Here is a 15,753-nt window from a genome sequence, read left to right on the forward strand (position 1 = left end):
ACTTTCTAAAAAACAAATCTTGCAAACCAGTCATGTTATAGGTAAGAAGCCAGTACTGTTTCACACTCCGCACCACTGGCTGAGGTTCTAGAAGGGACCTTTGCTGCCTGGCCCCCAAGATATTACATAAGTAAGAGAGTTACCTGCTTCATTTCTTGTGGCGTGTATAACATGGTTCTAATTATCATCACCCTGTCCAGAAGATCCAGAGGTATCCCATGAGGAGAGATTATATCTTCTGTACCTCTGCAAGGATATAAAGAAAAGTTCAGGTTTATATTTATTTATCACCTTAATAGGGTTGCTGGTGGGAAGCTTTTCTTCTAACATTCAAACCAACACACTAAGAAATTATATTGGTTGGTGATGGCTTACGTTGCACTGTCCTAAGAGGCAGACTTTGGCATACCTCTCCTGAAGAGTGGCTTGTATTCTACGTAAATGAGCTTGGCAATAGAAAATCTGGATTGAAGAATAAGCTTGGTGAAGCTCTTTGTCATCACAAGGTACCTTAATTTGCACTCTTAGTGAAGTATTTGACTGATGAACAGTCCTGCCTTACACTCCCACCAATATATTGTACCTATGTAAAACAAGAAAATGACTTTGCCCTTTTAAAATGTGTTTTTTTTTTTGGGGGGGGGAGGTTATCGGGTTGCTGTTTTTATTTTGATTATATATTTTGTGGTTTTATATTTTGATTTTGTTCTGTGAACCGCCCTGAGATCTCCAGGTATAGGGCGGTATATAAATTCAATAAATAACCAATAATAACAACAACAACATCTTCTGTTCTCCATTAGAGGGCACTCCAGTTTCATCTAAAAATATTTCTTATTCAGGCGATTACTAGAAAATCTAGATCCTACTCAGTTGTGGTATATGAGCAGCAGAGGGGAGGGAGGAGCAGAGCGTAGGAGTAGAATGTTAATCTACCCCCCCCCCCACACACACACATAATAGCAGCTTCCATTTCTAATAATAGAATCATAAACTCAAAATTCTTTCAACACAACATGAAAGACCACTGATACAATTTTAGTCCTGGTTCATAGGAAACTTCTGTCTACAAGAAGGTGCTTTCACTGCACGGGGCCAAAGTATCTTTTGCAAAAGCCGAGGAAAGATTGGGTGTGATACAAATTGTAAGGAGGAAGACAGGCTAAGAGTCTACCGATAACACTGTGAGCTGATGAGGAGAAATCACCCAACAATTACCAGAAGCAGACTGTTCTTTAACTTTGAGAGGTTCACTTTTAAAAACTCTTCTACTGTTACCTGGCCTAAGGAGAAACATATTGACAAGATGACTGGAGGTGTTTATGGTGTGGTAGGCCTTAATTCCAAGTATCTGGAGACAACACTACTTCACAGTAATTTAAGTTTATTAAAAATCTATAGCATGCAGAGCATAAAGTGCAAGTAAGGCAAGAGAAAAAAAGTGGACTGGGTCTCTTCTCCACTAAGATAAGAGAATGGATCTGGGCATGTTCTTTTCTCTACCATCCTCAACCCTTTTGTCCAAATGTACTGCCTAATATTCTGATTTGTGCATATTAAATCCCTTCCCCAAGCGTCTTAAAAGTGGTTGGCTAAGTGGTTTAAAACAGAAAATAAATAGTACATATTCCTAAATTCACTTGCTTTCCTGCACCCTCTCCTCGCCCCCAATAGTTGCTCAATTAAGGGAATGGGATGGGAAACGGGGGGGGGGGGGGATGCACTACAGTGGGACAAGTAAATTGGTAGAATTTGCCTTGTGGAAGAATCTTTCCACTTGCACAAGACACTTTGGGATCTAAGCCAATGTCTTTTGCACACAGGTTGCTGAGCAGGTGCCCAAGCTTGTATAAAATGTTGGTGGGCAGCAAAGAATGTGGACATTCAAGAAAAAGCCCACACTTAATTCTTAGAGGTCCCTTATACACTGGCAGGGCCTCCCTCTTCAGCAAATATAGGTGTGTGTGAATCATGCAATAGTGGAAGGCTTTACAGACACGTGGACTAATGCTGCTTTTCTAAACATCGGTCTCTCAGAGGTATTTTCTGTCCTATATGTATATGCAAGTGTGAGAGATGCATTTCCCATCCCAATCGAGTGCCAGAAGGGGCAAGTCCCACCATTTGACATGTTTTCTGTGGCAAATTGCTAGCAGTAGAGGAAAAAGAAGGTAGCAACCCTCAATGCCAGGGAAATCGTCATTTTAATTATTTTTTCAATTTATACCAAGACAAGCACAATTTATTCCATTGTCACTGTTTTACACAACGTGGATTTTGTTAGCTGCCTAAGAAACGGTGAGATATGATATGTATTTAATAAGTGAAATAAACCAAGTTTCAGAAAAAAATGCTGTAAGCCGACTACGAAGTGACACAAGAAGTAGACAACAGTAATGAATAGGGATGAATCTTTGATGAGTACTAGTAGTCTTTTAGTAAAGGCAGAAATAGCAGTAATACCTGAAAGCCACCAGTCTAGCATTTAGCTGTTAACAGTATACAAGATGGGATCCAGCTAAACTATAAAAAGGGAAAGCAGGTAGTGGCATTGCTATTATTATTTCTAAAGCACCAAATGCTTTTTTAAGTGCTGGAGCAAAAATCAATAAACAAAAGCCATTGCCCACCCGAAATCTAATGAACATGCTACAAAAAGAAAAAGAAAGGGAATATTTAAACAAGACATTTATTTCTTTTTATTAAGGGAATGACGTTGCATAATTCTTTTTATCCAAGTGCAATATGTAAACTTGTTCACAGCAAAGCAGCGCAGCTCAAAGCCATTTGGAGATACAAAACCTAGTCCAAATTATTAAAAGAAGACAGATCACCTCTGAGGGTGATGGTGCCATTATAGAAAGAAATCTGACTGTATGGGATGAAAGATGAGCAAGTGCAAAGACTGCCAACAGATGAAGCAGTATAGGCGGATAGCTACAGTGCTAAGGAAAAAAAAAGATATGAAGAAGCGGTATTTGAAACATCATGGGGAAGACAAGCAAAGCAACTGTAAAGGAACAGATCTAGGGATGAGCACAGGGGGAGAAAAAAAAATTAAGATCCTGAAAAACCTGACTCTAAAGAAACTTACTAATTCTTGGTCATCGCAGTGTGAAGGTTTTTCCTGCAGTGAAGCCCTTAAGCAGCCCTGCAGCAACAGATATGGTTGTGACCCATCAAGATGATTATCACAGGTGTATCAGCACCACGGATAAAATGCTCCCAAAGATCATAGCTCTTTGTGCTGAAGCAGCTAACACTGAGGCTTATGGGAAGACGAGAACCATGCAGGACTAAGCTTTAAGCACTGTACCTGATTACACAGTTCCCCCGGTTGGAAGCAAAGATGACAATCGGAGCAATAGAAGATTCCAGCGCTCGGTGCAAATATGTGAAGCACTCAATATCCAGCATGTGAACCTCGTCCACAAAGAGAACTCCGGGGACTAACTCAGCAATGCCTTGATCAATGTATTTATTCACCACCTTGTTGATCTCTCCTCGAAGCTTGTCTAAGGGAAAGATAAAGGTTAACAACCTGATTTATTTATAATGAAAGCTCCAAGACAACTTACAATAAAATAGCGGCCCCTTTTTCACCAACTTATTAGTATCCTTTTCTGAACTGATGCACACACAAAAATCTTATGCATAAAGAAATTTAAATTAAATTAAACTCCTTTAAAATGGATGAGGCTGAGACAATGGTTTTGCATAATTATGGATTCAAGTCAATCATTACTCAACTGCTTATTTTGGATGGAAACCAAAATGGCCTTTTGACTAATGGCTTTTTCACATTCAATATTTGTAAATATTGCTGTTTTGTTGCAAGATTGCACCAGGTTTTAAAAAAACAAAAACAAATAAATGAAAATTGGTAAATACAGTACAAGCCCTTATTCTAAATTTAGCGAGTCAGACAACTTTGTTCATCTAGCTCAGTCTACAATGTAAACAATACACTGTCTTGCAATGACACCCATTGGCTTCAGATAGGGGTTTTCCAGTTCCAGCTGGAGATGCTGGGGATTCAAGCTCAGATCTTTTGCACGCCCATTATTTGTTATCTGCCAAAACTCCAGGATTCTACTTTTTTGTGCTATCCATCCATGCATACATTCAGTAAGGTGAATTCTCATCCTTGCAGTTTGTGGAAAACATCAAGAAATGCTTTATAACCTCTGAGTAAATGACTAATGACTGATATTTTCAGGATTTGATAATGTTTTCAAAATGCTGGATGCTGAATGTGGGGCACATGCTACACTGCTCAACTATACAAAATTGTAGGTCCATAAATGTAAAACATACTATGAATAAAGCTTGTTTAAAGAGTGTAAGAGTGGAGTAACAGCTGATTGATGCCTGTTCTGCTGGTGCCCCTTTTGAGGAAAGGAAGCAACACCGCCAGATTCTGATCAATACTCAACCGGACGCCCTATGTAGCATTTCTCAAGTGTTACACATGACTAGTCATTGAACTGCTGGAACACAATATTTCGAAACCCATTCAACTTTAGCAGCACTGTGTAATGCACATCACGCTTCCTGTATATTCCAACTATCCTTCCTTCTGCCTTGCTGAAAGCTTAAGGATGCAATACTATACACCCAAGTCTCACCATGTTCAGTGGGACTCCCTTCCATATAAGCATAGGGGTCAGGCTGAAAGTGAGACAACTATTGTACCTGTGATTTCAGTTTTCTTAGGCTTCATCAACTGTCCCATCATGGAGAGGATATCCTGCCCACCCTAGAGAAAACAAATTTGAAAATTAAGGTTGTATCCTTTTTTGTTACTGTGCAGAAAAAGCTATGAAAATTTAATTTGGTCAAACTAAAAATAAAGGGCTGAATTCAAGGTAGCATTAAGCAGATCTCCTCCCCTGACATAACCTGTGTGCCCCCTAAATCTGTTATGGGCAGATCTGCAGATGGCACAGAGCACCTATGGAGGGATGGAGCAGGGAATCCTGTTGCTCTAGTGCTAATTTTGCACTATTAAGTTGAATATGGCCCATAATTCTTATTTCAGTTTTTTAAAACAATATTGAAGTTTCAAATATCAGACAACTACTTTATAAATTCACCACTTTTGCATTCTAAGCATAGTGCATTAGTATATATATATATATCTGTTAAGCCTCATTCTTTATGTGCACTTTGGAACATGATGATGCCATTTTATTCAGGTCTCAGTAAATTTCACAGTGTTTCAGAACAATAAAATTACTCAAGGAAAATGCATGTATGGAAATTATATCAGTTACAAACCTGTTTTTATAATCCTCTGCTAGCTGAGAACTTGGAATTTTGTTTTCCTTCACTATATAATTTAAAAAATCTTACATACATTGTTAAACAAAAAAATGCTTGTTTTAGTTTTATACAGTATATTCTGTAATATTTCAGATTGGGAAGTTGATGGTCTTTAAAATTATTTTTAAATTTTTTTAAAAAAGTCTTAGAAATAAGTATTGTTAACATTAAGAGTTAGGAGGTATTTCAGCCAGCCAGAAATAATCACACCTGGGAAAACGAATCCTTTGGATTAATTTCATGCTATGTACCAGCTATATGAATTAACACTACAGCATGTAGTCACCATTATTTGGTTAGCATAGCAGCCCTTCCTCAGGACCATGTATATATTATATACTCAGTGTGGAAATATCAGTTCATACCATTGGCATTTCTCCACAACACTCAGGAGCCTAATTTTATTTTGATGAGGGCACTTATTTTAAAATAAAAATGAATCAGAACTGACTGGCTGCAATTGGAGAGAGAGATTAATCTGTTTGCAGCTGCAAACACAAAAAGCCTTCACCGTAACACAGTGGGGACTTTAAGAACTTACCTAACATACTAGAGCATTCATACAGAACTTCTATAAGCTAAGCGACAAATTGAAAGGGCCATATAGTGGTACCTCGGGTTACAGACGCTTCAGGTTACAGACTCCGCTAACCCAGAAATAGTACCTCGCGTTAAGAACTTTGCTTCAGGATGAGAACAGAAATCGCGCGGCGGCAGGAGGCCCCATTAGCAAAAGTGGTACCTCAGGTTAAGAACAGTTTCAGATTAAGAATGGACCTCCAGAACAAATTAAGTTCTTAACCCGAGGTACCACTGTATACTGAGGGGAGCTGACAGTACAAATTCTCATAAAAGCAACTTAATCTGTCCATGGGCATTTAACTGGATAGATCTATTAGATATTTCCAAAATGTATCTAGACACCCTGAGTGTAAAGCAGATTAGTTTTAACAATGTGTCAAATACCACACACAGAAAATGCTTTTGCCAAAGGTTTTAGGAGTTCTCTATATTCCACGTCTCTGCATGACAGGTATCAGCTTGAGTCATTGATCCCTGGCAGAGCTGCAATATTGACTTTCCTGCTATATGTGTGCCTTAACGACTTTTCAAGTATTCACTTTTCTTTACATTTTAGTCAAACTATATCTTTGCCTGTAGGTTCAAAAAGCCTCACTACTAAAATATGTACAGTTTAGGATGCAGTAGAAATTACTGGTAAAAGGCAGTGAATATTATCAGCACCAAAAATGTTTCCCATTTTCTTCATTGACCTACATGCAATAACCACCCTCACTAATTTCCCCAAAGCAGAGGTGAGGAGCCTTTGGGTTTGTAAGGTTTTTTTAAACAAACTAAAATGTTAAGGTCTACCAAGCAGATTCAGTGATCTATTGCACCTCATGAAACACATGTTAGGATATATACAAACCTGTGTGAGAGTTACTAGAGATCAGGGTACTCTAAAACTGGCCACAGATCTAAATAAAGACCTGGTTGGAGGCAACTGATTAGTATTCCAAATTTTACAGATGAAGAACTCTAAGGGCTAACACAACTAGCACAGAACAAGGCTTGTGGTTTTTAAAACTTGCAAATATTGGTAGTCAAAAACTCTTGGAGATGGCTGCAAATCATCCACAGTTCTACTGGTAGATCCTGATCCCTGTTTTAAATGAGTTTGTGTGTTTCAGGAAAGCCTGGTTTACTCCATACTGCAGCAACAAGGAAAAATAATGGATAGAACTGTGACAGTACGCCTTGACCCCAGGTGCTGGCACACTCAAAAAGGAGGCAAATATCTACTGTTAGATTTTTAGTGGATTGGTCCAGATTTCTTCCGAGGAAAATTCCACTCAATTCTTGCTGATAGAATTCCTTTCCCCTGCAATCCCATATGCCCCCTGAAAATCTGCTCCGGAGGATTGTGGGAGAGCCTCTGTAACAGCGTGGGGGATGGTACAGAGGGGAATCCACTGTCTCTTCCCTTCTTTCCCTAGTGGGAGCCTTTGCAAGATTGCTGCCTATCCTGCAAAAGAAAGACTTCCTTCTCTTCACAAATCTGAAAGTCTGGATGCTTCTGTCAGTATAGTTGAATACCTGAGGTCTAGCATTGGCCACATCCAAGTCATGAAGAGTTACATCCTGGATAATCTCTTTCTTCTTGTGCACATCACCTTTCGGCAAAGGAACATACTCTTCAGCCTCAAGGTCAAACTCTGTTGCATAGGTGTCACACCTGCCTTGCCTCTGCGAAGAGGAATTTGGAAATCACATACACTATATTTATAATTAATGTTATTGCCAATATTGAGAATGACATACAGCTGATAAACAAAGGTCTTGTTTTACAGTGACAACACCAACAGGCTTCGTTTGACAGTTTTGAAAATGCCATGCTTGTCCTTGGAAAAGGAACGACTGATCAACCTATGAAATCGTATTGAAAGCACCTGGTATTTTCTCCATTCTTCTGAAAGAGCGAAACTCTTGCTAAAGGACAAATCTAGCAGATTAGCAGGAGATTGGAGAAACTGTCCTAGACTTCTTGGGACATAGATGATTTATTGTATGATACAAAATATTATGCTCATCCATTAAACACCAAGTATCTCCCTAAACTACATTTTAAATCAGATACGAAAAACATGCTAACTAATGCAGTATTCCCTTCTAGATGCATATATCTTATGGCAAGAACACCAGGAAGATAAAAGATTAAAGGCTCTATGCATTTCTTTTTAGTACTAGTTATTTCAGGTCTTCTCTCTTCACTTATATATCATATATGAACATGAACACACACAAGCATGAAGTTAAATATTAAAATGAATAAGAAAACATTTAATAATCTTAATCATAGTAATAATTTATTACTTATAGCCCACCCATTTGACTGGGTTGTGCCAGCCACTCTGGGCAACTGTAACCAGAGCTCTCAAACCAGTTGATCTTACTTGTGAATCAAATGATTCCCCTTTAGAGGTGGCATTTATTTCATGAACGATCCCCTCCAAAACAAAAAACACCTCTCTCCTTTTCCTGAGGAAAACCACAGCTATCCTAGAAGGGATTGATAAGGTTTTTGGGACACAGGCTTTTGACAAAAAGTTGGAAAATCCTGAACCAATCCTATGTCCGAGGTTCAACTGTTGTCTTTGCTTTACCTTGACAGCGCCACTGTTTGCTTCAATGTAAATCACATCACCAGCTTCTACTCTTTCCTTCTGCAGACTTTCAAAGATGCTGGGGTCCAACTACAGAGACAATAAATAGAGACCAACTATATTGCAGTTACAAAGAAAGAGGTTCCAGTAGAAGTGTGTTAGCTTTTATTTCTTCATATTTATTTTTCTGGGCAGCTTTCATGAGCAGAGTTCCGGCTAGCAGAACTTGTCTTAGTCTGCAGCCCACCCCATTCAGCAGAGTTCCTGACAGTCAGGGGAATATAGTACAGGGGGCTGCTGTGAGGAGGACAGGTATGAAAGCCAGCTTGAACCAACCCTGTTAAACATACTTAATTCTGGACTCAACGCAATGTGTGAGACAGACTTCCAGTTATTGCTTTTCAATGATAACAATTTGCAATTTGGTACTGTCGCATTTATTAAAATAGTTACGTTTTACAGTAATTCCAGTTTCACTGAAACTCAGCATACATTCCTATCTGTACTGGTAACATATCAATCAACTGAATTAGTTCTAACAGTGCAATCCTATTCAGAAGTAAGACCCATTGAGCTTTGTAGGATTTACTTCCAGGGAAATGTGCACAGCAGTGTTGAGGATCCTGCATTCTCCCAGATGTTACTAGATTCCAAACTCTCAACAGCCCCAGTCAGTCTGGCCAGTGATTAGCAAAGACAGGAGTTGTAGTTCAACAACATCTGGAGGGCCACACAGGCTTGTCACTCCTGGTGTATAGTATTGCACCCTAAGTGCTCTACAAATGGTTCTTGACCCAGACAGCTTACAAGGCAAGTAATGGTTAACTTCAGCAGAACTGCATCACCTATCTCCAAATCATTCTTGGAAGCAGGAGTGGGCAATATCTATCAATTTATGTGGTCAAGTGGCAAATGACCTAGAGAACCTATCAGATCATGTGGTGAAACAGAAATAGCAAAATAAATAAATTCTATTGCTTAAAAAGTACCTTTAGTCAACTGTTCTCCTGCCCCTTATACTGACATGAGGAAGTGCTAAGATGCTGAGAAATGTGTGAGAGATAAGACCCCACCTACCTTGAGCTGTTTAGTTCCTTTTGCAGTTTTGAGTCCGATAATCACATGACTAATGGTTTTGCCATATCCTCCCATGGGGTTCTCAGTCTCACATGGAGTTAATTCTGTGACTTCACCTTCATAAACTTCCTTGGTTTCTTTAATCCTCAAGCCTGTAAAATATTGATTATATAAGCTATAAAAATAATTGCCATTTATAATGGACTGCTCTTGATATTTGCCACCTGAAGTCATCTTTGCCATCTCCAATACCATCAGGAAATATTTATGTAAAACCCAATAAATTTAGTAGCACTGAAACAAAAGATGAAGAAGGGCCATTTGTTACTCTACCACTTAAACGAAAACTATGTCGTGAAAGAGAAAAAATCCATTACAGATTCTAGAGTTATAACCAGTAATACATATTTATCAAATAGGACATTAAAAAGTCTGACAGTTTGGCTGAAAAGACTGCTAAGTAGTTCTTATAATTGCCACCTAGAATCTGACTCTGAAAAGGTGTAAACTTTAAACATTATTATTTACTAGTGGAAAATTGTCTGTTTTGTAAGCTCACTAGTAACAATAAATGACTGCCAACTGCAAATAAAATTAAGCAAGTTTGTAGTTTCAAAGTCCTTAGCTTTGTTTACTAAAATACATAGGATAAGCTTGCTAAATTAGATCAATCTACAGAGAATAAATTTTCTGATGCAAATAATTTTTTGCAAATTACCCAAATTCATATAGCAACATTTTCTGTAAACTCACATGACTATGTTACACATGTGAAGACTTCCCTCAGGCTTTCAGATTCTGGGAAAGCTTTCCCCATCTACAACTGTCAAGACCCCCTTTCAGATGTTCATTCTATATGCATGGATGTTGGTGGAGGAGTGCACAACTTTGAGGACTGGGCTATTTGTCACAACCCCACTCCCTTGCCTTGGTGTTGCTCAACAGAGGAGTAACAAATGGCCAAATAAGGCTATACTCATAACCCTTTGCCACTCATTTCAGTGTCTACTGGAATGTCAAATTAACACACACTACAAATCTCTGCTATTGCAACCCTAGAAATATCCTTTTGAGAATTCTTAATTTGAGAAAGAAAATCTGGATGATTGGACAAGAATTAGAACATGTTTCCATTAAGCAGAGTAGGCAGTTACCGGTTCTGAAATATGTCTGGATTGTTATAGGTATTAATGGAGAGAAAACAATTTCTCAGTGGAATGTTTTAATAACTTGGGTTAGATAAAATTCAACAGATGGGAGGAGAAGAATTTCTATCTTTCACTAACACCAAATACTTATTTAGAAGCATCTTCATGCTGACATCCAGGGAATGTGGAGCACCAACAATGTGGCTGGCTGTTAAATTATTGCTATCTCTAAGAATGACAACATGGATGACACAGGTTTCAACTGCTGGTTCAAGTTTCCAAATCTGACAGGGAACTTCATCACATCAAGGAAATATTGCAGACTGCGCTCTCTCCATCTCTCGGCTCTCTCCCCCTCGACCCTGCCAATTTAACAGTAACTTAAAGAGCACAGATGATTGAGAGTCTCTTTCTTACAGAAATCAATGGGCCACTTTTTTCAGTTGCAAGAACTGATGGAAATGTTTCTTCACCTTAATGCCATTCAATACTAAGATGAAGTCTGTGGTAAATCATGATACAGAGCCCCAGGGAATTAATGGATGTTGGACGCAGTAATAAAAACAATTAGGGTATCTTTAAGCAATCCAAAGGTCTGTAAAGGGATAGTTCTATCAGCTGTCAACAGTAAGTAAAATAGGAAGATTTTAGATGCTTAATGTTTTGCTTGCAAATCCAACTCTTCCTCTTGACAAACTGAAACAATTCAATTGATAAATCCACAAGTACTAAAGAGAAAATTAACCTAATTGAAAAGCTACTCATCTTGTTAGCTACAAATACCTTCCTCTATTTTGTCCAGCATTATGCAATGAGAATGCAGAAAGGCAGAGTATCACTCTTGCACTGTTTGTGACTGAAGCAAGAGTCAACTAAGATGCCATAATGAAGAAAGCATTTATAGAGCTTATGCAAATATGCTAGCAAGAGATTCAGTAATTCTGCAGTAATATTAAAAACTGAAGCAAGATATGATTTATTAATCAAAACAAATGATAACATATATGTTATACGTTCAACTGAACAAAAAAAATATAACCTTGCGCTGATAACTTATTTTCTTGTTTCAAGGTACGTACCAATTGCTCTTCTGAAATTTTCCATCAAGACCTCTGTCTTCTTTATTTCAGTAGAGTACACTTCACTTCCAACCATAGGGCAAAAGGGAACCTTACTACCCAACTCCTGAGCAATAGCCAAAGCCAAAGCAGTCTATGAAAATAAAAAGTCAAATGACTGAGCAATTATATATTATACAGAAATCTCAAAATTTCAGAGAATTTAAAGAAATTAGACAGCCTATCAGGTTTTAAACTTAAATTTCAGTAGGCCTACACTGAGTAGGACTAACTTTGGATACAACCTAATGTTCCTGTAAGTGGAATATTGCTTAAAGGATCTTCTCACTGGAGGAGGCAGAGGGGAGACCATTTCTGACATTTCCTCATTTTCTGCCCCATGCAAAGCAACTCCAGGGGGCTGAGGGAATGTTCCAGAATAGTGGAGTATTGGAGGATGAAGGGAGGCCATTTTAACAGGACCATATTTATCAAAATGGGCTAAGGAGGCTCTTGCCTAAAGATCATGATTTTCACAATGTAGTGCTAGAACAGTCTACTATTTTTTCCAGAGAGATTTACCAGTTAAATAAATCCTTCTCTAGTCTGGGGCTAGATTTCTATAATATGGTGCTGGTTTTAGTGATGATGGAAGGGGGGGGGGGAATTAATCTGCTGAGATCTGCAGCAATTTTCAAATGTTCCATGGGGGTGGAACAAGTTTAAGAACTACTGGTTTAAAGCTTTTTAGTAATTTGTTAGTTCTAGTATGGCTCCTAAAGGCTTCTTAGAAATGTGTGCAGAACTGCTGCCTAAATAAGTATCAGTAAGTATCAAATAAGTTTGTGACCCTCTAACTACTGTTAAAAGGTTGCATATTCACATAATCTTTCACCTAGGACAAGCATACTAGTTTATTAAAATATCTCCATTAGGTGCCATCTTTAGACACCAGGATAAATGTTTCTCTTGAACCAGGCATTTGGCGGATTAACATGACCTTTTAAATGTGTGGGGGAGGAGGGTTTATCAGTTTGTTTTGCTTTTGTTTTTTAATGTATTCTGTGTTTTCATTTTTATGGTATGAATTGCCCTGTGTTCTTCGGTTGAAGAGCGACATACAAATTTAATAACAATAATACTCCTACAATACAAGGACCAAATGTTCTGCTGTAGTTCAGTTCTCCTCCCATTCCACTGACCAAATGAGTTTAGAAGGTCTGATGCGTATGTGTGTACTGTATTCTTTGCTGTACTCTTGTTGACACCTGCTGAGAACATTTGTTAGGCAAGCCCTTAAAGGCATATAAAAGTTACATGTGCTTTATTTCTTTTTAGCTGCTGTTTATTTTAATGATCTTTTGAATATCTTAATTTTTGTGATATTGTTAATATTTTATTATTTATTGTTAATAATATAAATGTTTATTATTGTATTTCTGTAAACCAATTGAAGATCTTTCTTTTCTTTTTTTTTACAAACAATCAGCACATAAAATTCTGTAAAATAAAGTATGTATAAGCACAAATGTACAAGTTACTGGGAAGTAAAAGGTAAGGGAACGGAACCCTGGATGGTTAAGTCTATTCAAAGGCAACTATGGGGTGTGGCGCTCATCTTGCTTCAGGCCAAGGGAGCCAGCATTTGACACAAGCATTTGACATAAGACATACCTTTCCAGTTCCAGGAGGTCCTGCCAATAGCACAGCTCTGCCAGCCATCTTCTTGCTTCTGATCAATTCTACAATAACACCACAAGCCTAAAACATTAAAATACTAGTGTTACAGATACTGGAGGGTTTGGGGTTTGTTTGTCTTTTGCTTTTTAAAGTCCTTGTTGAGATTAGGAACAGAAGGCATTTGCAATAGCATAGGACACCTATCATTTCACAAATACAACAGCTATATATATTCTTCTGGCTTGTTTGAGTAGGTCTACTCAATAGCTTGCACAATCACCAGTTTAAAATGATGAAAGTGAGGAATTTGGCCAAGATCTCCCACCAAGCTTGTATTGGCAGAAGAAAAATTAGAACTTCGGAGTGCTCTTCTTTTTATAAAGTTTCTTATTGACAGCTCACCTGATGTTGAAATGGCTAGTTTGCAGACTGGTGAAACGTTCAATGTACTAACACTAATTTTAAAATGTAGGCATGTCCACTCAGAAGGGCCACTGCGTTCAGTGGGGTTCACTGTTTCAGATTATATCTTTATATATATGGCTCTGAATTCAATACAAACCAAAGAAACATGAACTCTGAAAAGAACTTGTCTTTAATACAGTTCTATGCTAACCACCAAATTTTAGGAAGCTGATGAAAGGTGTGCAGCAAGACTGCAGATGCAACTTTGGCTTTGATGCTCCATAAAGCCCTGCCAGTCAGATTGCCCCTAATAATGACAACATGGAGAAGCTTGTACACCACCTTGAGTTCTTTGAAGGGTGGAATAGAAGTGTAAGAATAAACAAACAAAAATAAGCTACATCTCCAATGATACACCACAAACTTCAGATGCTATGCCTATCTGACAAGCAAACTGCTCAGTTTAATCTCACTTAAGAAAGACCCAAAGTTAATATCCTTGAACTGAAGCAGATTTAGGTTAAGCATACAGCAGAGATTCCAAGCTCTGTATGAAGATCCCTTTCCTAGAATAGCCACTTATTTCATAGTTTATGATAAAGTTACACAAGGCAGGGATATAGGATGCCTAGCATTTGGTTGAACCTAATCTGATTTTTTGCAGGGGTGTGTGAAACTTGTGACCCTGCTATGTTGTTGGCCTCAAATTCGGATCAGGCAGAGGGCCTTCTTGGCAGTGGCACCCACCCTGTGGAACGCCCTCCCACCAGATGTCAAAGAGAAAAACAACTACCAAACTTTTAGAAGACATCTGAAGGCAGCCCTGTTTTGGGAAGCTTTTAATGTTTAATAGGTTATTGTATTTTAGTGTTCTGTTGGAAGCCGCCCAGAGTGGCTGGGGAAACCCAGCCAGATGTGCGGGGTATAAATAATAAATTATTATTATTACTATCATCAGCACCAGCCACAGCATGATGTGCGCAGTAGCCCATGAACATTCAGGGGTCTCTCCGTGGCTTAGATGAACTCTCCTAAAGCGATTTTTTGGGGGGTGGGGGCCACTCTTAACTTTCAATCTGCTTGACCACGCTCTTCTCAAACCACAATTTATTTCATGGCTTGAAACGGAACAAGAAGCGAAGCTGCACCCCCCCCTCCTTATGGCTCTCTTTCGGCTGCCGTCTTCCCCCCTCAGGGGTTCCACAGCGGCACCAGCGCCTCCTTAGGGAGACGACGGGCCCAGGGGCCTCCGAGTCGAAGAGCCCGAGGATAGGACAGCCCGTGACGCGGCCGGACGGGGTCATGGAGCCCGGAGCCCCGCCAGCGCCGCCCTCACCTCCCGCGCGTTCTCCTGCCCGACCAGCCCGGCCGCCGCCGGCTTGGCTGCCCCGCTGTCGTCCAGCCCCAGGCCCTTGACATGGCTGTGCGCGGCGATGCGCTGCGTCTTCGACGTGCTCTTCACTTCCTCGATCTTCATCCCGCCGCTGGCGACCAGAAGCAAAGGAGGCCCCGGGAAACTCAGCCCGCCGCCTTCTCCTTCTCCTCCTTCTTCTTGCCGGCCGCACACGCAGTTAACATGCGGCACCCGCGCGTTACCAAGGCTCCCGGCGCTCTGCCGCCTTGTCCTTGCCCCCTTTCAAATAACTGGATAACGGGAGCGAGCTCTCGCTTGCCATTGGGCAAATCTGCTGTCAATCAGAGGTCGTGGTTTTCTCCCCCCCCCTTGGCACCGCCCAGGCAATTCAGTTTAGTGCACCTTCGAAGACGCTCCGGTTTCACCCGGCAGTTGTAGAAATAGAGTACCGGCAGAGAAGGGTTGCAGCTGGGAAAGAGCCCCCGGAATTTTTGTATGGCTCGTTGTTATTTTCTGGCATTTTAGCAATGCAGTACTAC

At 39.6% G+C, this 15,753-nt stretch overlaps 1 protein-coding gene across 1 annotated transcript in view; it reads right to left on the minus strand.

Moving 5' to 3' along the window:
- The window catches only part of RUVBL1 (RuvB like AAA ATPase 1), a 22,044-nt gene extending 6,539 nt beyond the window's left edge, over positions 1-15,505 (minus strand). The window contains exons 1-9 of the mRNA XM_083418633.1: positions 15,197-15,505; positions 13,450-13,536; positions 11,797-11,929; positions 9,570-9,721; positions 8,493-8,582; positions 7,426-7,575; positions 4,696-4,759; positions 3,317-3,515; positions 144-246 (exon numbers count right to left, since the gene is read on the minus strand). Of these exons, the coding sequence (XP_083274759.1) occupies positions 144-246; positions 3,317-3,515; positions 4,696-4,759; positions 7,426-7,575; positions 8,493-8,582; positions 9,570-9,721; positions 11,797-11,929; positions 13,450-13,536; positions 15,197-15,337 (1,119 nt within the window). The 5' untranslated portion in view covers positions 15,338-15,505. The remainder of the gene's footprint in view (positions 1-143; positions 247-3,316; positions 3,516-4,695; positions 4,760-7,425; positions 7,576-8,492; positions 8,583-9,569; positions 9,722-11,796; positions 11,930-13,449; positions 13,537-15,196) is intronic.
- Between the last annotated feature and the right edge of the window lie 248 nt (positions 15,506-15,753).

This window comes from Podarcis tiliguerta (assembly GCF_965153285.1).
Source record: "Podarcis tiliguerta genome assembly, chromosome: 2".
NCBI lineage: Eukaryota > Metazoa > Chordata > Lepidosauria > Squamata > Lacertidae > Podarcis > Podarcis tiliguerta.